General features: G+C 33.4%; 6 protein-coding genes across 13 annotated transcripts; 3 read left to right on the top strand and 3 right to left on the bottom strand.

Annotated features, from left to right (window-relative positions):
• Positions 1 to 241: 241 nt before the first annotated feature.
• LOC138939609 (mevalonate kinase-like) lies at positions 242 to 5,953 on the top strand. Of its 4 annotated transcripts, XM_070307555.1 has the most exons (5): positions 242 to 352; positions 3,517 to 3,611; positions 4,088 to 4,182; positions 4,315 to 5,015; positions 5,150 to 5,953. In XM_070307555.1, the coding sequence occupies exons 3-5, from the start codon at positions 4,116 to 4,118 to the stop codon at positions 5,426 to 5,428; spliced, it is 1,047 nt and encodes a 348-aa protein (XP_070163656.1). In that variant the 5' UTR covers positions 242 to 352; positions 3,517 to 3,611; positions 4,088 to 4,115; the 3' UTR covers positions 5,429 to 5,953. The 4 variants fall into 4 exon arrangements, with proteins under 4 accessions (XP_070163656.1, XP_070163653.1, XP_070163655.1 ...); XM_070307552.1 differs by having other exon boundaries at positions 4,088 to 5,015; positions 5,150 to 5,952; XM_070307554.1 differs by having other exon boundaries at positions 4,088 to 5,015; positions 5,165 to 5,949.
• On the top strand, positions 351 to 2,398 carry LOC138939608 (probable dolichyl pyrophosphate Man9GlcNAc2 alpha-1,3-glucosyltransferase). 2 transcript variants are annotated; one of them, XM_070307550.1, is made up of 2 exons: positions 351 to 451; positions 537 to 2,303. In XM_070307550.1, exon 2 carries the CDS (start codon positions 629 to 631, stop codon positions 2,225 to 2,227), a length of 1,599 nt encoding a protein of 532 aa, XP_070163651.1. In that variant the 5' UTR covers positions 351 to 451; positions 537 to 628; the 3' UTR covers positions 2,228 to 2,303. The 2 variants fall into 2 exon arrangements, with proteins under 2 accessions (XP_070163651.1, XP_070163652.1); XM_070307551.1 differs by lacking the exon at positions 351 to 451 and having other exon boundaries at positions 671 to 759; positions 840 to 2,398.
• On the bottom strand, positions 5,552 to 10,779 carry Tpcn1 (two pore segment channel 1). The gene is made up of 11 exons (XM_070307549.1): positions 10,670 to 10,779; positions 10,099 to 10,316; positions 9,640 to 9,804; positions 9,440 to 9,565; positions 8,675 to 8,982; positions 8,325 to 8,605; positions 7,951 to 8,172; positions 7,754 to 7,873; positions 7,333 to 7,672; positions 6,928 to 7,229; positions 5,552 to 6,831 (listed from the first exon to the last, which is right to left on the bottom strand). Exons 1-11 carry the CDS (start codon positions 10,770 to 10,772, stop codon positions 6,512 to 6,514), a joined length of 2,505 nt encoding a protein of 834 aa, XP_070163650.1. The 5' UTR covers positions 10,773 to 10,779; the 3' UTR covers positions 5,552 to 6,511.
• A 117-nt stretch (positions 10,780 to 10,896) lies between these two features.
• On the bottom strand, positions 10,897 to 17,973 carry Rb (adaptor related protein complex 3 subunit ruby). Of its 4 annotated transcripts, none has more exons than XM_070307545.1 (11): positions 17,684 to 17,973; positions 17,358 to 17,433; positions 16,702 to 17,283; positions 16,320 to 16,616; positions 15,945 to 16,212; positions 15,143 to 15,862; positions 14,774 to 15,058; positions 14,415 to 14,686; positions 13,978 to 14,339; positions 13,701 to 13,853; positions 10,897 to 10,957 (listed from the first exon to the last, which is right to left on the bottom strand). In XM_070307545.1, exons 1-10 carry the CDS (start codon positions 17,815 to 17,817, stop codon positions 13,706 to 13,708), a joined length of 3,144 nt encoding a protein of 1,047 aa, XP_070163646.1. In that variant the 5' UTR covers positions 17,818 to 17,973; the 3' UTR covers positions 10,897 to 10,957; positions 13,701 to 13,705. The 4 variants fall into 4 exon arrangements, with proteins under 4 accessions (XP_070163646.1, XP_070163648.1, XP_070163645.1 ...); XM_070307547.1 differs by lacking the exon at positions 10,897 to 10,957 and adding an exon at positions 11,768 to 12,383 and having other exon boundaries at positions 15,149 to 15,862; XM_070307544.1 differs by lacking the exon at positions 10,897 to 10,957 and adding an exon at positions 11,768 to 12,383.
• On the top strand, positions 12,194 to 13,543 carry LOC138939610 (soluble lamin-associated protein of 75 kDa-like). Its single transcript, XM_070307556.1, has 4 exons — positions 12,194 to 12,363; positions 12,618 to 12,979; positions 13,061 to 13,237; positions 13,306 to 13,543. The coding sequence occupies exons 1-4, from the start codon at positions 12,350 to 12,352 to the stop codon at positions 13,422 to 13,424; spliced, it is 672 nt and encodes a 223-aa protein (XP_070163657.1). The 5' UTR covers positions 12,194 to 12,349; the 3' UTR covers positions 13,425 to 13,543.
• A 767-nt stretch (positions 17,974 to 18,740) lies between the features above and the next one.
• On the bottom strand, positions 18,741 to 20,984 carry Poldip2 (DNA polymerase delta interacting protein 2). The gene is made up of 6 exons (XM_070306945.1): positions 20,581 to 20,984; positions 20,020 to 20,175; positions 19,813 to 19,909; positions 19,400 to 19,741; positions 19,110 to 19,315; positions 18,741 to 19,019 (listed from the first exon to the last, which is right to left on the bottom strand). Exons 1-6 carry the CDS (start codon positions 20,670 to 20,672, stop codon positions 18,908 to 18,910), a joined length of 1,005 nt encoding a protein of 334 aa, XP_070163046.1. The 5' UTR covers positions 20,673 to 20,984; the 3' UTR covers positions 18,741 to 18,907.
• Between the last annotated feature and the right edge of the window lie 381 nt (positions 20,985 to 21,365).

The following is a 21,365-nucleotide window of genomic DNA, read 5'->3' on the forward strand; positions in this document are numbered from 1 at the left end:
AGATGGTTGAAAACGTTAAGAGAATTAAAATAAATATGAAAAATAATAGTGTATTTTTTAAAAAATTGCACATCAAACTATGATAATGGTTTTAGAACGGATAGTACGTCTGGTCACGTGGTCGACGTAGTTAGACAAGAACAGGTCTGAGAAGCGACAACTCTCGCAATCCCACATTTCTGGCCGCCAATCAGCAGAGCCGTGCGCGTTCCAGGTTCCAGGTTCCAGTATGATTGTACGATATATAGTTCAGTGCATAACTCTGTGCCCTGTGTTCATAACCTATATTTCAGTTGGAATTAGTTAAGAAAAAATTTAGTGGTGGCATTTAGTATTCGATATTTAATAACAGGTAATAACAAATACCTTGCGTTAAGAGCATCTGAGTATGTCATATAGCGAAGAGTATATTAAAAACAAAGTGACTGAGGGATTGAAAGCTTCACACGTGGTACGTAAACCAACGATTCTTTCGTCACTTTCTTTTTACCCCTTTTCTACATTGTGCCGCGTATGATGACGTGTCGTTTTGCCAGGAACCGTTCTCGAAATTCTCGCCAATTAGTTTTGCAATTCGAAGATAAATTTCGAAGCGATAAACTTACTTTGGGACTTCGTATAAGGGAAAATGCAGGGAAAACTGCAGCTCGCCTTGATCTCCTGCTTTGCCGTTCTTTTGAGATGCTGCGTCACTCATCATTCGCACAGCGGAGAGGGCAAGCCTCCTATGTATGGAGATTATGAAGCGCAGCGACACTGGCAAGAAATCACATTGAATCTACCCTTTGATAAGTGGTATATCAATACCACAGATAATAATCTACAATATTGGGGTTTAGATTATCCACCTTTAACGGCATACCACAGTCTTTTATTAGGTCACATTGCGAATAAAATAGATCCATCTTTTGTAAAACTACAGGAATCCAGAGGATTTGAGACTGTAGAGCATAAACACTTCATGAGACTGACTGTTCTAATTGCGGATATTTTAATTTATATACCAGCAATTATATATTTTGTAATCAATTTTCGTTTGGCGGACAGTTGTCAATTTAATGAGTCCAATATATTCAAGTTTAAGAAAAGAGATGCTGTCCTCTTGACAGCGCTGATTTATCCAGGGCTGATATTAATAGATCATGGACATTTTCAATACAATTGCGTGTCGCTGGGTTTCTTCGTCGCCGCTGCAGCTGCTATTATGCAAGATTCGGCCATCCTTAGCTCCATTCTGTTTGTTTTAGCACTGAACTATAAACAAATGGAGTTGTATCACGCTTTACCGTTTTTCTTTTATATACTTGGGAATCATATATCCAATAGGACAAAATCTTGGTTTTTTTGTATTTGCAGGTTGACATGCGTCTCTTTTGTGGTTCTATTAATGTTTTACATTATTTGGATACCATTTTTCAAGAGTAGAGATTTATTTTTCAATACAGTGTTTAGATTATTCCCGTTTTCCAGGGGTGTATTTGAAGATAAAGTTGCCAACATGTGGTGCGCAATCAATGTTTTTTGTAAATTACGACAGATTTTTACGAACGCGCAATTAGCTAAGATTTGTTTAACGGTAACAACATGTGCAATTCTACCGAGTTGCATCAATTTATATTTTTTACCTACAAAAGATACATTTATACTTTCTCTAATAAATTCCGCCATAGCGTTCTTCCTTTTCTCATTTCAAGTTCACGAAAAGTCCATTCTTTTAGTTGCCGTACCAGTTTTATTGCATTTTCATAATGATCCTCTTCCTTGTTTTTGGTTCTTGATCATTTCACATTTTAGTATGCTACCATTATTTATAAAAGATGAGCTATACCTTGCTTATCTTGCCACAATAGTTTTTTATTTTTGTTTTGTTTCTTGGATGTGGTCTGATGTATTTCATAACAACAAAACAAAGAGTTTATTAAATAAGAGTACATCAAGATCAAAGAATAGAATACAATATAAGAAAAATAAACTTTTTTCAAATTTGCCAAGCTGTAATAAAAAATCGTGGCTCTTTATTGCATTCTATGGATCCATTTTAGGTGTGTTACTTCTCTCTATCGTTAGCAAATTTGTAAAACCCCCTGAAAAATATCCTGATTTATTTTCTCTCTTGGTATCGATTTATTCATGTGGACACTTTCTAGTTTTTTTTGTATATTTCAATTATGTCCAACTATTTGTCCTAAGGAAAGAGATTGTGGAGAGTAAAGTCAAGTCACATTAAAGCAATTATTGAAAACAAAAAAATGTGTATAAATTATTATAAATAATAAATAAAAATCTGGTCTTATAGAGTCGAATCAAATTTCTTCTTTGCCCTTCTTCTACAATATTAGTTAATTCTCTCAATGTGCTAATTTTATGTATCGTGAATTTATTATCACGTAAATGAATTGTGTGAACAATTTTAAGGATATCCGTTGTTATGACGCATTCTTCTAGAATAACAATCTGTATCACAAGTCTTAATTTTTTCATGAGAATAATAATTAAACTTATATGAATATACTTGATATTGGTCAATTTTATTTTAGTTTATAACTTTCATAGTTTATGCACACAAAATCTATGCATAACAAAAAATAAAATTAGTTATGCAATAAAAATCTATATTAATTGAGTTATGAAAATTAATAATTACTGCTTTAAACATGTGATATTCTCTATTTTGTTCTCGCGACTACTGCCAACTTATTTAATGTTTAATTTTAAATCATTTAATAAAATTTTATAAATCTGAAAGTATTATAATCCTCTTTTTTAATTAATCTTGTAAGTATGTAATTAAAGTAACTAACTTAATATTACAGATTATTATACAGATATTTTTTAAATTATTATATCCATATTATTAATAATATATATATTACTGCATCTTGTTATACTACGAGAAATATATTATTTTTAGTTTGCTACATATATTTCAATATTCCAAATAAGAGATAAGAATCTACCGTCGAACCTTGCTTTAAAACCTCTTTTAATTTGCATTTAAAATCAGTATGATATTTCCATAGTAAGTTTCAGTCATATGAAAGAACTGCTTTAAATCAGCCTCTTTGCCTCTTGCAAAATAAATATATAAAATATAAATCGTATTTTTCTTTTATTTTATGATCATCATCTGTTGAGACTTAAGTCGAACGCTTCTGACTATGTGTGATACACAATACAATTTATTAGAATCAGACAATCTTAGTATTATCTATATTGAATTGAAGCTATGAAAAAATGTTTTGCACAATGTAACAAAAAGATTTGTTCGATAAAATTTTGTTAATGCATCTTTCGTAGTATTAATAAAATAGTATAATTTGTTGTAAATAGTTAATTGTCGTAGCAATTTGATAAAACGTAGGAAGATAATTTGTTCAACAAATTACTCTGTATAAATCGATGATACGGAATAAATATGAAATTGTAAATATATTTCATACGGCAGATAGATTGTTACTTACTCGTTTTTAGTAACTCTACAAAGATATATTGTTCCTAGTACATTGTCTGTTACAGGAGGTGATAGATGAATCTGACGGTTGTGGTGCCAAATTCTCGGTAGTCGTTGTCTCTAATCTATTCCAAGGGAAGCCCACCCTGCAACGTCACAGGTAATATTGTCGTTTTCACATTATAAAAATATAAGATTTTAATACATACCTTTCCATTGAAACATATTAATATAAATATGATATAAATATCAGTCATATCAATTTCAATAATGGAGTACATACAATTCACACAGACTTGTATATGGAGTCTTGGAAGAAGAACTGAAAGCAATTCATGCTATTTCAGTAACAACATTAACACCAGAACAATGGGAAAAAACGAGAACTTGATTTGAATCTTATTAAATTCCTTTTGTATGGATAGGAAACTGATAATATTTTTGTCACAACTGTTTTGTGTATGTTAGTTGGTTCTAATACTTTATATAACTGAAAGATTATAATGCGAATATTATCCAAGTGATTTTCTCTACATTAGACAAATATATTCCTTGTAGTTCTAATATCTCTATGTATGAGAATTACAGCACAAATCCCTAATTTTTTCTATATTTAATATTACATAAATTTTTTAGATAATAAGAATTATTATTTGTATAAAGAATGATTCAGTTCCACATATCCGCACCAGGCAAGGTGATTTTGCATGGGGAACATGCGGTGGTATACGGTAAAACAGCTCTTGCAGCTAGCTTAAATTTACGTACTAAACTCAGATTCGAGGAACAAAATTGGGATCATATTCAAATAAATTTCCCCAATATCTATATGTCTTTAGATATACCTTTAGATATACTTTTAGAGTACTTCGAGCCTTCTTATCCGTTTAACGAAAATACTAATCGATTGCTTGATCAAGTCGAACAATTTGTTAAAATAAAAAATGGTTTTTCTGGCAAGTACACCGGTATAAATGAACAAGTGTTAAGCTTACAAGCGGTACTTTACTTGCTCGTTTATATCGCCTACGAGGAACAGATGCAAATTAAACCTTTCTCCGTGAATTTATCTACGGAATTAAAAATCAACGCGGGTTTGGGCAGTTCGGCATCGTTTGCGGTATGTCTTGCAGCGTGCTTTCTCCATTGGGCACGTCGACAAAAGGGTGATGTTCATGATACGTTTAACGAAAACGATCTCGAAAAGATCTCAAAATATGCTCTGAGCTGCGAGCGAATTATGCACGGCTCTCCATCTGGGATCGACAACAGCGTGTGCACATACGGCTCGATAATAGAATTCCGACGAGGAGAGCCGGTGAATGTATTATCTAATATGCCAAGCCTGGATGTCCTTCTAGTCGGCTCGAATGTCAGTCGGAATACGAAAAATCTAGTAGAACGAGTGGCAGAGACGAGACGATCTTATCCCGCAATTATCGATTCGATCTTCGACAGCATAGACGCTGTATCAAAGGCGGCTATTCAGGTGCTCGGTGAAATACACGATGTTCAGACAACTAACGATGCGGATCTCCTGCAATCACAATACAAAAAATTATTTGTAAGTTTCACATTTGCTCTGCGAAATTCAATATTATTTCGTTACATATTTCAATGTAGTTTTCCTGTATGAAAGATTCATGTATATCATCCGTTCATAATTATCCGCTGAAAGTTAGTCATTCCGCATAGTAGTCGTACGTTTTGCAGGCTCTCATCCATACGAACCAAGGATTACTTAGTGCATTAGATGTATCACATTCAAAATTGGATTTGATTTGCAAAATAGCACGGGATCGTGCATTCGCGGGAAAACTCACAGGCGCTGGTGGAGGCGGATATGCATATGTTTTGCTACAGCCAGATATTGAAGACACACACATTACGGTTCTCTCTAATCTATTAAAATGTGCAGATTGTTCTGTCATAAGAACAAAGTTGAGTTGCAATGGAGTGACAATTGACTATATCTAATACAATTATTATAATGGGATAGGATTAATAATAAAATCATCAATATATATGAACAGATATTAAAATTACAACTTAATTATAATGGTGTTAGAAATGGAAGGATAAAACAGAATAGAGAATTTACATAACTCTATACATTAAATAATAAAGCATGTATCTATTAAATAAATATACAAATTGTTACATCGTAGATGGGAAGATAACTATGAAATTTTCTTTCGCGCTAGTATAATATAATATATAACAATATCAGATATGTCTATGTATAACTTGTAAATTACTGTCATTGATTCGTACGATATATAAGAACCGGCTCGAGAGGAAAAAAATATGTCCTTCGTTTATATTTTGACTTAGAGAGATAGAATCTTGTCCAACTTCATAAAAAAAATAATAAATAGAAGCATAAATATCCTGCAGATCTTGTATTTTCCTCTCGAGCCAACTCTAGAGATATATTTTGATTAAATTAAAATTGCAATAATTAACATTGTGAATAAAACTTTTATAAAAAACAACAAAGATAACACTGCTTATTTTGTACCTCAAAATGATATCAGAATGGTTTTGATCTAATGTATGAGTATTGTGCTTTATGACATATCTCATTGCATATTATATATATATATAGTAATCAGTATCAGCTTATATTTATATATCAATCTCGTAAATTATTATACATTCGTACTGTGAAACTATAATCTGTATGAACAAAGTTGAGGTGCACCATAATAATTGTTAAATTATTTATGCTTAAATAAAACAAACTCATTTTATGTTCGCGACTAGTTTGTAGTATCAAAATATATATATATAAATTATATTTGTTTACATTAAGACTTGATGATAATTAATTGTATCTCTTTTAGAATTCTATTGATAATTAAAAAAAGATTTTTGATCCAACACATGATACATTATCTTTTCCTACAAAAAGATACTTGTGTTAATGTTTAAACAAGTCCATGGATTTTCTACAGTAAATGTACTTACACTAATGTAAGCAAAAAATATAAATTAATTTTTTCAGAATACTATAAGTTACGCCACTATCTTTATCTTTATTAGATGATAACTATTGTTTTATTGATGATGCAAATTGTCGTTTGTTACAAGCTGATCTGTATCGGAAATATTGTCACCATTTGGATCCTCTATATTATGCGCTACATTAGATACCAGTTGCTTCTCTTCCGACTTCACTTCGGCTATCCATTCGTTTATCTCATGAGTATACATCTTTCTTTGTAGAACATCTCGCGTTCGCGGTCGCGAACCGATGAACAGGGTGCTTCCTCCAACGACTAAAGAGTTGCGCAGATTTTCCAGAATTTGAAAATCTTCAATTATGCATTGCAATTCGTTCCACTTTAATTCCACTTCTTCATGAAGCATTTTTTCTTCTAAAGATCGAGATATGCAAGAATACATATTATATAAAAGTTATAAAATTTTTAGAAATAAAGAGAGAAAGAATCGTTTATTGCTCAAATATTTACCATCGTGTTTTGAAGTCGATTTTTTATATTGTATCCTAAATCGAAAAGCTTCTAAGAAACTGGATACTACAATAGTCAATACGATCATTGTTACTAAATAAAATATCATAAAGTATATCCTTGTGTACATGCCCGCAGTAAACGAGTATGCATTCATTTGTATAAACCAATTATTAACAACTGTTAATTCGAAGAGTGTCATGCCGCTCGCTAGGAGGTTGTCGAAAGTATTAAGATAGTAATATCCCAGTGCTGTGCTACCATTAACGGAATACTCGTAAAAATCTTCGACGGTTGTATTCCTATCAAGAACATTTATGAAAATCAGTAAAAATTAAAAAAAGAAAATTGAGAGAAAAATACATGTTCGCTTTTTTTAATTATTGTAATTAATTTGGCACTAACTTGCAGCAATTCCGCATATCATATCCGGCGAACAATTCCATCCCGATAATCGCGAAGAAGTAGTACAAGACCAGCATAACGATCGCTGTCGAACACATCTGGGGAGATAAAATCACGAGAGTGCCAAAAACGTCTCGGTAGCGCTTCTTTATCTTGAACAATCTCAATGTTCTGAGTGGTCGGAACATAACCAGGAATGTAGCTGAGGGAAATAAAATGAGAGCGCACGCGGCGACAAGAGTCATTATCGATGTTCCTAAGTCAAAGAGATTCCATCCTGAGCTCAGGTAACATCTAATACCGAGAGCTAATACTTTCGCCAATGCTTCGGTTACAAAAACTGTAAATTTATTTATGCATTTCTTTTCTTTTATGATATATATTTATATATTTTTATTTTTTTTAAGATTTTTTTACTTACGTCCGCCAAACAATAGAGTATCCCAACACGCAGCGAATCCATGTGCCGATTCCTCAAGATTGCTACTCGGTTCTATAATTCTTATTATCATGGCGATACAATTGCCAGTTATAATAACACCTGCAAAATTATACAAACTGTGAGAAATGAGGTTTTCTCCCGAATGTCAATCATTTGCACAAGTGTAATTTACTTACACACCAACATTTCGAAATATGGCCATTTGATAACAGTGTGGGCGCCTGTGCACAGCATCTGCAGAGGCCACCATGTCGTGGTTCGATACCACGGTATGTTAGAGTATTGTAAGTCCCACTGAAGTGTCGCGGCATCGTAAATCGACAAGAATTCCTCGCAATTTAAAGCACCGCTCCCCGATACATTCATATGGCAAAACATTAAAACAACGTCTCGTATGGCTATAAAATGCATATAATATTGTAATTGCAGATATAAACATTATTTGATTGAAGAATATAGATTTGCCTTTGCTTTCTAAGTATTTATTATATGGCTTGAAATTTGAAGAAAAATGCTAAGAAAAATAATAATAATAATCTTGAATACGTACATTTGTTTTGAGCGTAATACCGCATTAAACCTTCGAACTGACGGAATCGCATTTTGTCGGGATTCTGTTTGGAAACTAGTAGCTTAAAAGCGTGCTGACATGCTTTCCTCTTATGCAGAAACAGTTTCTTAAACTTGTCGCGTTCGCGAGATGTAAACGTTTCGTTTACCACCGCCAACATTAAATTCATCATTACGTACAGCATGGTACATAAATAAGATACAAAGTATATCGCGTACCATTTATTTTGCGAATACGACGGCATCATTACATCCGGAAAGCTACAAGTTGCATAAAGAGTAAATTGTATTGTTTTAAATTAATTACATTGAATTATATTGTCTACTCACTTAGCAGTGGTAAGAAGGACAAACAGACTGACGAAGCTATCTTGCAATGTGAAAAAATTCCTGTTCATTTCACTGAATATATAATAGCCTAATACAGTATATATAATAATAAAAAAAAAAAGAAGTCCCAACATATCTAAGATAGGTGGTAATGTGAGAAGTATCTGCCTTATAAATCTCCTTACACCTCCGCAATATTTTGTATCTATTAAAAAGATAGGTCTCAGAGCGCGCGTTACACGGAAATGCGAGGATTGCCGTACCAGGATTGTCATAGCTTCGAGAAACATAATAACTAATGTGATAAACTGAAACAAAAAATTAATTTATTATATTGACAAAAAGTCAATAACCTGGTTTAACGATGCATCGATAGTTTTTTTTTTTCTTCATAAGAATCATATGTCATCTCGTTTCATTTGAGTTTCATGAAGAGTATTGTGATGTGTCTGACATTGTACTTGTCAATAACTCATCGTGTATATAAATTAAAAAGTAATTATATATTCGTTGTAATATTTATTACTCATCTGAGCGACGTGGCTGTTGATCATTAATGAATGCATGATTACTGTCTGATACTCTTATATCATCGCATATTAATTCACAAGTGTATAAACAGCTATTTAGATAATCTGATCTAGATAATCTGATTATACAAATTTTCTGTTTTCTTATCGTATTTTTTGTAATATGTTTTATGTAAATGTATCAAACTATTGCTGCATTCTCACAGATGTATAGATTTCAAGTAATTTTTCTTACTTTCAGCATTGTACGTTTATGTTTTAACATAGGAGCCCAACCAGTCCATCTCAGTTTTAAAGCTAATTCCACACCAATAGTAATTAAAGCAAGTAATTCTACTGAACCATGTACCCACACTGGTACCTGAAACAAAACATATAAATGAGAAATATTATTAAAAAATAATTACATATTTGATTTATTTGTCTGTGACATACTTTGAATAGTGGAAGAGCAGGTTCTTCTACAAATGCAAGAGATAGCAGAATTAACGAAGTCATCAAATCCAATCCATTATAACAACTGTTATGGACTAAGAGATATGCTGGCAAATCCTCAGGATGTTTCGGATGAGAATCAAATTTCTCATTATTTCTACCTTCCTAAAAAAGTATTTATACATTGCTGATAATGATCAGATATTACAATTTAACATAATTTAAGGTTTCTCATATAGACACATAATTAAGAACAATAAGCTATGTATTTTTGTATTATACAACATATATTATGTATATGTATATATAGTGCTATACACATGCTATAGAGTAGATATCCTTGAAAAAAATGATTGGTCTCTCAATTGTTTGCTCATATATATAAGCATGTTGCTTATATACATTGTGTTATTAACAAACTGCTATTAAAATATATATGTATAATCGATACACAATTACCTCTAAAAATATTGCAGCTTCATGATAATTCATTTCCCAATGCATATCCACATCAAGAGTTGCATCGCATGGAGTAAATACTATATTCTCAGTCATACTTCCAGGCCCTGTCTCACCTGCTTCGTATTTACAATTCATCTGATTAGCAGTATTAGCATTGTCAAATGAAAACCTCACATGACTTTCGGAAGAAGGCGAAGACAACATAGAGCCATATTCTGTAAGAGATAAAATTTTACAGATCATCTCAATGTGACAAGTTTATAGCATACCTTTATAAGGAAGCTCCATAAGTTTCTCAATATAAATCAATATTTTTACAAATTAATAAAAATTTGGAATGTTTAGTGAAGAAATAATTGTTAAGAATATATTCGTTATCAGCGAAGAGCCAAAAATTTCGACAACTAAAGTCATAACTTATCACAAGTCACGCTTGGCTTGCCAAAGAAATATTATCACTGAAAAATAAATATTTTTCCTGTCACAAGTACATATTCAACGTTGCAGCTATTTCGTAATGACATTATCTAGATGAATTTAGCACAATAAAGATTAGAAGTTGACTCACGTCGACTGGAGCCATTGGAAATCTCTTGATCGAGTGGCAAACCCGTCTCATTGTTAAATCGTTGATAATCGGTGACGTGTTCTTCGGACCGCGATGAAGACATTGGAGCACGCGTCGCGTCGCACAGCTGACGCGCACTGCGGTGACTAACGGCACCGTACTTCCTTTCCTGTCAGCGCGTCACGGTTGACAGATCCTGATCCGACTAGGCTGGTCGACCTTGGCGAATTCAGCGAGCCGGCAAACTCCGACCTCCGTCGACTCCACTGAGACGACGACAGACTCCGACTGGATGACGCGACGCGCGCGGAAATGTATATAGACGTGTGTGCGAACATATGATATAGATATTCCATGTTCCTGCCGCTATTACTAAAACGCATCGATATCGACGATCCGCTTGACATTATTATGAGAATGTGTAACTGTTCTCTCTTGCTCTGCGTATGATTAAACGAGACAGATGTACATAAATATGCGCGGGTTGATATGGCGAATGAGAGAGAAAGTAACAAAGCATGGAAAGTGCAACGCGCATGCGAAAACCTCACTATTGATACTGACTTTCAAAGTTCACGCCGTAATACATATATATATATACAATATATATGCAATTAAAAAAATATTAAAAGCCGCCACGACCCTAATCAAGGAATATTTTTTTATCGTTTTAATTATGAATGATTGCTCCGTAAAAGATCACGCATAAGTCTTACGAATAGCACGTGGTAACAATAAAGTTCATTGTCCCTTTTACCATATATATATGTATATAATGAGAAATATGAGTTTTTGCATTCGATGAACAGACGTTGTTGCATTTCTCGTGACATTTACGCAATTTATGTAAGATAATGTAATTCGTGCTCAGTCAGCTGGCTTCATGTGATCGTACATATACGTAATCATATGTATATGCACTCAACTGATTATTATCAACAATGCCGAATAATAAGCATCTTAGACGAGACAATAAAAATTATAATTATGCTTATCAAAAAATAATTATTGCTGATTATATTCCTTTGAACTCAAATATTATACGATCATTAAATAGGAATAAATTCAATAAATAATAATTGATACATCGACTGCCCCCGGGAACTTCGACTAATTGCAAAAGAGTAACAAAAGCATTATATACGTTGTCTAGTATATAAATAATGAATTTTTTTCCACAAATACATTCATTATTTCTTTTGGTTGGTTCTTTCTGCTAATGATTCATGTAACTTTTTAAATAGATCGCACATAGCTTTCTAAATATTATGCGAGAGAATTACTATAATTTTGTACATGTTTGAAATTTCGTGTACATCATGCGAAATCAGTGGCAGCAACACGGCATTGGTGAAAAATCTCATTTTCTTTTTATGTCAAAAAATTAATATAATCCTTAATTAATATAATCCTAAATAGCATATAAATTTTTATCGAAATTTGGGGGACTGCTTTCCACGTTGCATTTGTTACAAATCGTCAAATTAAAAGTATTATAGAGATCCATATTTTTGTCACGTGTTCATACAAGGCTTCGCTGATGAAATACTCTGAACGATACGATTAAATTATTCTTCTTATCAGTTAATGAGTTCCGTTTTTTCGCCGTGCACAATCTAGTCGAATATTTCTCGCTTATCACAACCGTCGTTCGCCTCTTCGATCTGCTGTCTGCTCAAGATGATATGTTCGAGGTGACGAATTAACTCGCTTCCTACGAATTCACATTGATCGTTATCTTTATTTATTATTAGAGTATTGTATTGTTAATCGGCCAAACTGGTCGATTACATAACATCTCTTTGAGACGAGAGTTTGCCTCTGAGAAGTTAATGTCAATAAAAAAATAAATCATTATTACATTTGTTATACTCATATTTTTTTCTATAAAAAGAAGATTTTTAGATGATATAAAAAGCATTATATAATGCAATTTCGATATTTGTAGGTGCGTAAAATGTATTCGGACCGAAACGATCCGGCTTGATCTGCGCAATTTGAATATTCAGGGCGACGTCAGTCGTGTAGATTGCATCGATGGCGATCATTTCGTAAATATAGTGTTAAATGACGAAATAATCGACGTTAATAATATCTATAGCGATCGACTCGTAGATGAATGGCGGCAAGTCCAGTCGGATCGCGATAAGGTGCTCTACTACATATTGAGCCAGATTGTTTATCCAAACTTCGACGCGCCACGAGCAGAGAAATTCGAATCGTTGTACGCTCTGGTGGATGAGCACGATATTGTATCACTGAGATGGTATAAGGGAAAAGCGATTGGGTTTTATACTGTTAAACCTACAGGTAATTAAGTGTAATATTAAAGAAGAATTTAGGAAATGTTCAGAGAATAAACGCGTAAAGCTTTTTCAATAATTTACCTAGGTACGGAAATATTCTCGACGAAAGAGAGATATGTGATACCCATAATGGACACGGCATACATTCGTTCAGAATATAGAAATCGGGGTTTTGGTACGGAAATCTTATCCGACATGATAGCGCGCTTTCCGAATGAAGATATTGGCTTTTCTAAGCCAATCTCAAACGGCATGTTAAAAAGTAAATATTCAATCCGAGTATCGTATCAGATTTATATATAATAATACACATAAATCTTTTGTTTATAGTCCTGAAAACATTTCTGATGAATCATAAAGAATATCGATTGCGTTTCTGGGAAATTGCAGATTGCGATATCGGTGTGTCTCAGCAACTGATATGGTGTCGTTTGAAAAAATGGCAATGACATAGTTTTTATGACAAAAAACGATTAGAATTTATTATAAAAACCATCGTAACGACATAACAGAATATTTATATATATTTTTAATTATATTTATATGCATGCATACTTATTAATATATATATATATATATGAAAATGAATATATATATTAAGTATAGAATATATTTGAAAATTTATCTTCGCATAATAAAAGAAAAAGAAGAAATATTCAAACCTTTTCATCTCGTAAGTGTATGAAATGCATGTATATTATTAATTCTGCAAATAGACTACATACCCATTTTATTTCAAGTTACTTTTAAATTCATTCAACAAGATCGATCCTATAACCATTTTCTCACAGTTTATGCAAACTTCCAAGTTCTCAGTGTCAATGAATTTTACTGTTATCAATACCAGCGATTTGGACGCTAAAGTATAAGCGGCAAACCTGTATATATTCATTGTACTTAGTTCTCTTTTTAAACTTAATTGTTCAGATAAAAAATATATTAAAAACATATTAAAAATACATCACGAGCGATATTAATTTTATGATAAATGTGTATGCTTACCGCAGTTCATCTTCATTAGGTATTCTTGCAACATTTGCTGTCTCAAAGATTTTTTGGGGAAGAGTACTTTTGTTTCCAGAATAAGATATCTTCGCAATATGTTCATTCATACCTTTTAATTTAGCTTTCTCTGCATTGAACATGCTTTCAGGCAAGGTCACAGATCTTATTATCTCTCCGATTGGTGGTTTGATACTGACCAGACATGAATGTTTCTCATCGTTAATCGAAAAATCGATATTGAAATTTGCCGGTTGTGTAGAGTCATTAAAATTAACACCTAGTGTAGAAGATAATGTACTGGTTGTATCAAGAATTGGTATTTGCATAAAATCTTGAATGAACATTCCCTTTTGCAAATTCTGAAAATAATATATGATATATTATTTCATTATAATCATATTATATATTAAATAATATTTGAAAAAATTGCTTACCTTATTTCCTATTTGTATTTCCTTAATAATATTGTTGCTTTCATTAGAAAACGTTAATTCGATATTAACCAAACTCGAACTAACTAAATGTTGCGATCTCGTAAATCTATATTCAATTTTTAAACCATGCCCTATGATACTATTTAACAAAGTAGCTTTTTTCAATGGGACGTATGATGTTGACACTTCTTGAACATTTTCCGTAATTATTGAATTAATCGGAGTAAGAAAACCACCCAAACTAGGTGTCATCACAGGAATCATTGGAATAACTGCATAAGAAAGATATAATAAATACATTAATATTATATATTCTTTAAAACGTATCTGTCTCTTGTCAAAAGTCTCATTAAACTAACCATCATCTAGATCTAATAGTAGATCAAAATTGCTTGGTTTTTCTTTCGTTTTTTGTTTGACGAGTTTCGGTTTCTCCTCTTCGCTCTCTTGAGTCTCTCTTTCTTCTTCTTCAGAATCCGAATCTTCACTGCTCGATGATTCACTCTCGGAATTGTCGGATTTTGTTTCGTTTTTCTTTCCAATGCCTATTTCAGATTTATCTGATTCACTTGTATATTCCGAAGAATCGCTATTTTCATCTGAAGAGTCGGTGGATGAAGAATCGGACGATTGATTATCTGATTCTGAAATTGAAAACAAAAAATTAAAATACATGGTACACAGATAGGAATAATATGCAAATATTAAAAGTGTTCATCAGACGGTACCTTTACCTTCAGCAGCAATACTCTCCTCGTCACTGTAGAATGATTTCTCCTTTTCCTTGCTCTTTTTCTTCTCTTTTTCTTTCCTATTGTATCGCTCTTCTCTATGTTCCTGCACAATTGATTGCGCGACATCTCGCACGGATGGATCTTGCGTTATTTCCGGGAATGGTGGTAAAGGCCGATAACCCGCGCACGGCATGTCCAGATAGTGGGATAAAGTACCCAATTGATATTCTGAATCTTTGAATCTGGACGTTAATGTCGGCGCTGGTTTCGGTGCAAGGAAAATTCTCTTCGCGAACTGCGATAACTTCTTCATCTCATTGCCTTCATCTTCGAAGATGAAGTGCCGCAGGAAACGCGCGCGGTCTCTAATGTCATAATTTTGATCGTACTTGGCGAGTTGGAAGACGTACCGACAGAATAGTTTCGTTTGTACAGGATTGTTTAAGCATAATTTCACGGCCAGATTTAAGGTTTGCAATTTTACTATATCCTGCTCGTTCACAAAACTCTTCGCCATTTTTCGGAGCACGTCCGGCGCTATCTTAGGAACTCTATCAGAGTACTCGCCTAGAAGCCATAAAATAGAGGCTCTAGCTTGTGGTACCGTGATAAAATCCATTAACTTCGCCATATGACCAATTATATCTTTATGTTCATTCGGCTGCGTTTGTAGGAGTTTTTTTATTACCACTACACTTTCCGCCACAATAGCCTCTGTAGAAAAATAAAAGTTAATGCAGCAAAATATATGACACAAGATGTGTGATACAAAACATGCAAGTTGATAATAGTTTACCATCTCTATTGCTTAACAAAGATACTAATCCGTTGAGGCATGTATCAGTCACTTCCTTGATGTTGCTTGCACATCTGCCGATCGCCTGAATGCTAGCACCAACGAATTCCTTATCACTGCTGGAGATATATGTCTGAAATTCTCTCAGTATTACACCGATGCTAGTTTCAGTCGCCAAATTCGTCAATATGTCAAGTTTCAAAAGTTTTATGTGAGTGGGATCCGAGGTCCGCACAAAAAACGATTTCAAGAAGGGCTCAAACATTCCCTGAAAAATACAGAATGATTTGAATATGCCACACATAGCTATATGATATAAATTGGATTATCATAGATTAATTTGTATTGTATTTTAGAGCACCATACTTACATTACCTTTCTTGTAATTGATATACTCGCGATACAGTGAAGTACAATACTTTGCACTTCTCTGTGACATCTTAACAATCTTATTAATGCCTTTGCAGCGGTCATAACTTCGCTTCTGGGTGCTGCATGATGGTATAACTGAGCAACCGCCATTACCACAGATGCATTTCGACTTTGTAATAAGGGTTTTGTGTTTCTTAATAATAAACGATGATCGGGATCTAATGTAAACTTCAGTTTCTTTGTATTAGAAGAATCGGAATCAGAGTCGTAAAATGGCCGATTTTCGTCTTCATCTAAATTCTATGAGAATATTATTCAAATCATTATTTTTAAATTAATTAAATTAATTACTATTTCGTCAAAATATCTTTAAAGATATACTTACATCTGTATTTGGATCAACAAACTGTGTTCTAGCATATCTAGTGAGCATGTTAACAATAACCACTTGGCCCCATTCATCGACATCTACCAATAAATTACATAATTTTCTATAATTCTTATGGATAAGATCTATTCTTTCTGGACACACTTCCTCAAAAGCCATTACTGCTGAGCCCACTACAAGAGTGGTCTTGTCAGAGAGCAATTTTTCCAATACACTTATCAACTCTTCTTTTTGTTCAGGATCCAATGAGTATAATTTAGGGATAGCATGAGCGGCAGTTTTTCGTACATATGGTGACATATCACTAGCCGAATCTTTAATAGCAAGCATAACAATGGGTACTATCATGGAAACTCGTATACTGGACAATACTCTTAGAGCACTTGCTCTTATTAGCTGATTGGGATCCTTTAGAGCTCTTTGAAATGTTGATATAGACAGAAGAGCGAGATCCTGCTGATCCTCTGCATAACGAACAAGGTAAACATATACCAACTTCTTTACTTCAATATTCTTAGACACTACATTTTTTACAACAGCTGGAAATAGTTCTGATGCATCTCTTCCTTTGGCTACCATCTAAAGAAAAAAATCAGTTATAATTGCTAACATCAAACTGTTTATTATAAACTCAGATTTATATATGCAATTACCCCAATTATACGTTTCATAGCTTCCAACTTAAGTCCATCCTTGTTACTATCCAGCATCTCCTTCAGATCTTCATGTCTAAAACATACAAAATACTTTTATGAAATTTTTGATCCACGTTATACCTATATCCAACACACAGATACATTTTTATATATTTATATTATACAGAAAGAGATAAAATATATATATATATATATATAATTCTGTTCAATGTATAAAGCATAGTACAATTTCAGTGTATAATTAGAACATTTCCAAATTATCACTTTATGATTAAAGAAATTGTTTTTCATGTAATTAAAGATGTAATCAATGGACTAATTACTTTTTATAATCGGAATGGAAAAATCCACCGGAGGCAGGATCTGTCGCGAGATCCGCATCGCCCGCGCTGGATGGCCTCTCATTGCTGTAAGAGCCACCATTATTGGACAATGTATTTGCGGCTGCCGTCAACATTCTTCTTCTGTTCAGAATGATAACTCTTCTTTTTACGAGATAAATTATGAGATTATCCAAGTGCCCCAAAATACTCGCTCCCCGAGTTTTTGACAGCTGTAGTCCTTAGTGAGCGGCCATGCTAAAATATGCTAATGTATATATTCACATCAGTAATTCCAACAGTGATGCCAGAAATGGTATCCTGCGCGCGCATACTTGAGACCAACCATGTACACACATTGGGCGCGTTCAGCAGAGAAAACCGCTCAGTAGCAATCGAACGTGATTGGCTCTTATTTTTAGAACCAGCAAATCAACGTCGAATGTTGACAAGACAATAATGCGGCGTCTACAATAGAGATTTTAAGCCCTAGACCTTAAGAAATTGACCAATCACAGTCAAGTATGAGAAGGATACTCGACTATGATTGGTCAATTTCTTAATACTTAGGGCTTAAAATCTTTATTGTAGACGCCGCATAACTGAGCGCTTTCTCTGCCGAACGCGCCCATTGCTACATTACGGGCGCAGAGCACCTAGTTTTGGCGGGCAAAACTTCAATCACTCCTTTAAATCGTTAAATCATTAAGTCATTAAACTCTTAAAATTCTTACAACTTTAATACCTTAAAAGCCCTGAATTTAATTAATTTTTATTTGCAATAAAGAACTTTGGATTACCGCCGCGCAATTGGAAGAGACAAACGGCAATAAGCACATGGTCGAGATCATCGATCGCGCTATATTGTCATTGAGCGCGAACGGGGTAGAAACGAACCGGGAATGCTGGTTCAAAGAAGTTGTGAAAGCTGAGAAGGCAGGAATGATTCATTGTTGTCAGGTCACTATCAAGGTTTTGGAAAAGCCTCGTGATGTTTCCTGCCTCTTACGTGAAAAATTATAACAGGATTTTGAAAGAAAATATGTATTATAATTTTATTGAATTTGGTTTGTGGAAACTGGTTTCAAAAGTTATCACAAAATTTACTTAGTCAAGTTTATCCATTCACTGATTATACTTGAAGCTATAGTATCATCTAACAATTGTTATATGTTTAACTAACTAATCATCGCTTACAATTACTTCATTCTGTTTTCTTCTGAAAAATTAAATTTCTACATTAGGCGTGGATGATTCTTCCGCTTTTGATTCTAAAGAGAATGGTGGTATTCTACAATCAAACGCATATCCATCTTCTCTTTCCATCCTGAATGTTCCCCTACAAACAGAATGAATTGAATTAATTAATATTGAATAAATAATTAAGATAGAAAATCATTTTAATAACAATTAGTTAATCAGTACTTACCACATGTGACCACTTGGAGCTTGCAAACTCACATGACTGCTATATTGAAAAGCGGGCAAAGCTTTCGATAGCACAGGTTCTTGACCCACTACACCTCTTCCTCTAACAGTTTCTAATGTACCTGATAAGCTAAATATTCTCCAATGCCTTTCACGCAACTGCACACTTAATTCACCTAAGTTTTCTAGTCGGATACAATAACGCCACTATAATACAAAAGATAGATAAAAATAAACTTTTTTTCAATTACATCTGTTCTGTATGTGAAGTTTAACGTTGTTTTAACTTACCCAGTGTACAGTAGTGGCCTGGCTCTCCCTGCAACCCATATAAAATGGTATAACAGTAACTCGAATATTTTCAGTCGTTTCTTTATGTACATCCGACAACTCAAGCCATGGATGATTTTTTTTCTGCCATGCTCGAAGGGTTTCTTGTGGTACAAAACATGGTTCTTTACCCGGATGATAAATTAGAAATTTATCAAACAATTCATGTTGCAGCGCCACTTTTTCATTTGTAGTGTATGGTAATACATCTTCATGAGCAACATAATCTAATCCAGGAATAGCATATAAGCTGCGACTACTCTCATGATTGCCCAGAAAAGTTACTGCCTCTGTTTGGGCACGCTGGACATGTTATGCAAAAATGTTATACATGAGGAAATCGATCGTTACAAAATTTTTTCAGTTTTACTTACTATGTAAGGACAATCACGTTGATCAATTAAAACTTGATAGAATGTATGTGTTCTACCTTTCACATCCTTGTCGTCAACATTGTTGGAATTATTCTTTCTGTACAAATAAACGCACAGATTACCTATATAGTATTTGTATACATATAAAGAAAACAAGTAAATATATATTTTTATCCATGCAACATTTTTATAAATGTTTGCACATACTCATCCTTTTTATTGGATATATCTCTGTCATATACTCTTGCCAACCATGGGAATAGAATCACGCCTCGATAACTGAAGATCCTGTGGAATATCATTTGACCTGCCTCGTACTTTCCCTGTAATTTTGGTGTTTCCAATTTACCAACTTCCGCCAATCTATAAAAATAATTATTGTCATATATTAGTACATAATTAAGTATTCTTTATAATACTTTTTTCTTTTCATTATAATCTATAACAGTCATAAACAATATAAGTAAAGATAGATATTTTACGTTTTACATAAATTATTTGAATTAATGTATCATAGAATAGTAAATTTTTGTATCCCTTCTTTTATAATCTTACATATAAATATAAATAGATAAATGTATCGAAAATGAGAGACAGATGAGGGGGGGGGGGGGGGGGGAGATAAATCAGTTTATAATAATAGATACTAGTATGAAATCTTACTTTGAAATAAATCTTTTATTTACGTAAGGAAAGATTACTCAGAATGCTTAACAATGTATATAATATAAGGCAACAAAATAAATTTCATTTATCTCGTTTCAATACCTGACATATCGTGCATGTTGCAGGCGTGTTGCAGGAGCTTTCAGAAGCGACCGTCTCAGTTTGTGGCTAATAATATTTCGCATAAGTTCCATATTCGTCGGGGAAATATTGCCGAAATCTGATGCAATCGATGAGATTTATGTTGCTGGATGGAAAATCGTGAGCAATTGTGGCTGCTGTATTGACATTTCTACTGATTTATTCCAAGCATCTCGAAATACCGGAGGTTATTCTGTTTATATATCGCTGACATGTGTGTGATATATGTATGGTGTGTGTGTGTATACGCACTATCGATTATAGGCGCGTTCTACTTAACAATCGCAATGCTCGCGAACATTATCTGTCTTTGTTTAACTTCCGGTGAATAACAAAGATGAAATGATACCGCGAACGTTCGCGGTCGTTAAATGGAACGCGTCTTATGACGAAAAGAGAATATATCGAACAACCATTATTAGATCTGTTCTTTATAGGTGAATTGGCTGCACTTTAAAATTAATTTTTTTTTCTCCATATCGGAAGAAGAAAGATATAAATTCTGAATTATAGCAGCCAGTTCAGTTATAAAGAATAGACCTATTATTATGCGTAGTTAAATTTAAATTTAATTGAAATTAGGATTTGTTAATTTAATTAATAAAAAAATTTGTGTAAAATATGTACGATAATTATTCATGACATATGATTCAAAAACTTTCTACTAAAATAACTTGTGGAAACACCAAACACGCAATGCGATTCGCTCTGCGAGTGTATATTTGACGAAGGAAATGTTTCATTGG

Source organism: Polyergus mexicanus, unplaced genomic scaffold, assembly GCF_030449975.1.
Source record: "Polyergus mexicanus isolate NDT 795.1 unplaced genomic scaffold, iyPolMexi1.0 SCAF_14, whole genome shotgun sequence".
NCBI lineage: Eukaryota > Metazoa > Arthropoda > Insecta > Hymenoptera > Formicidae > Polyergus > Polyergus mexicanus.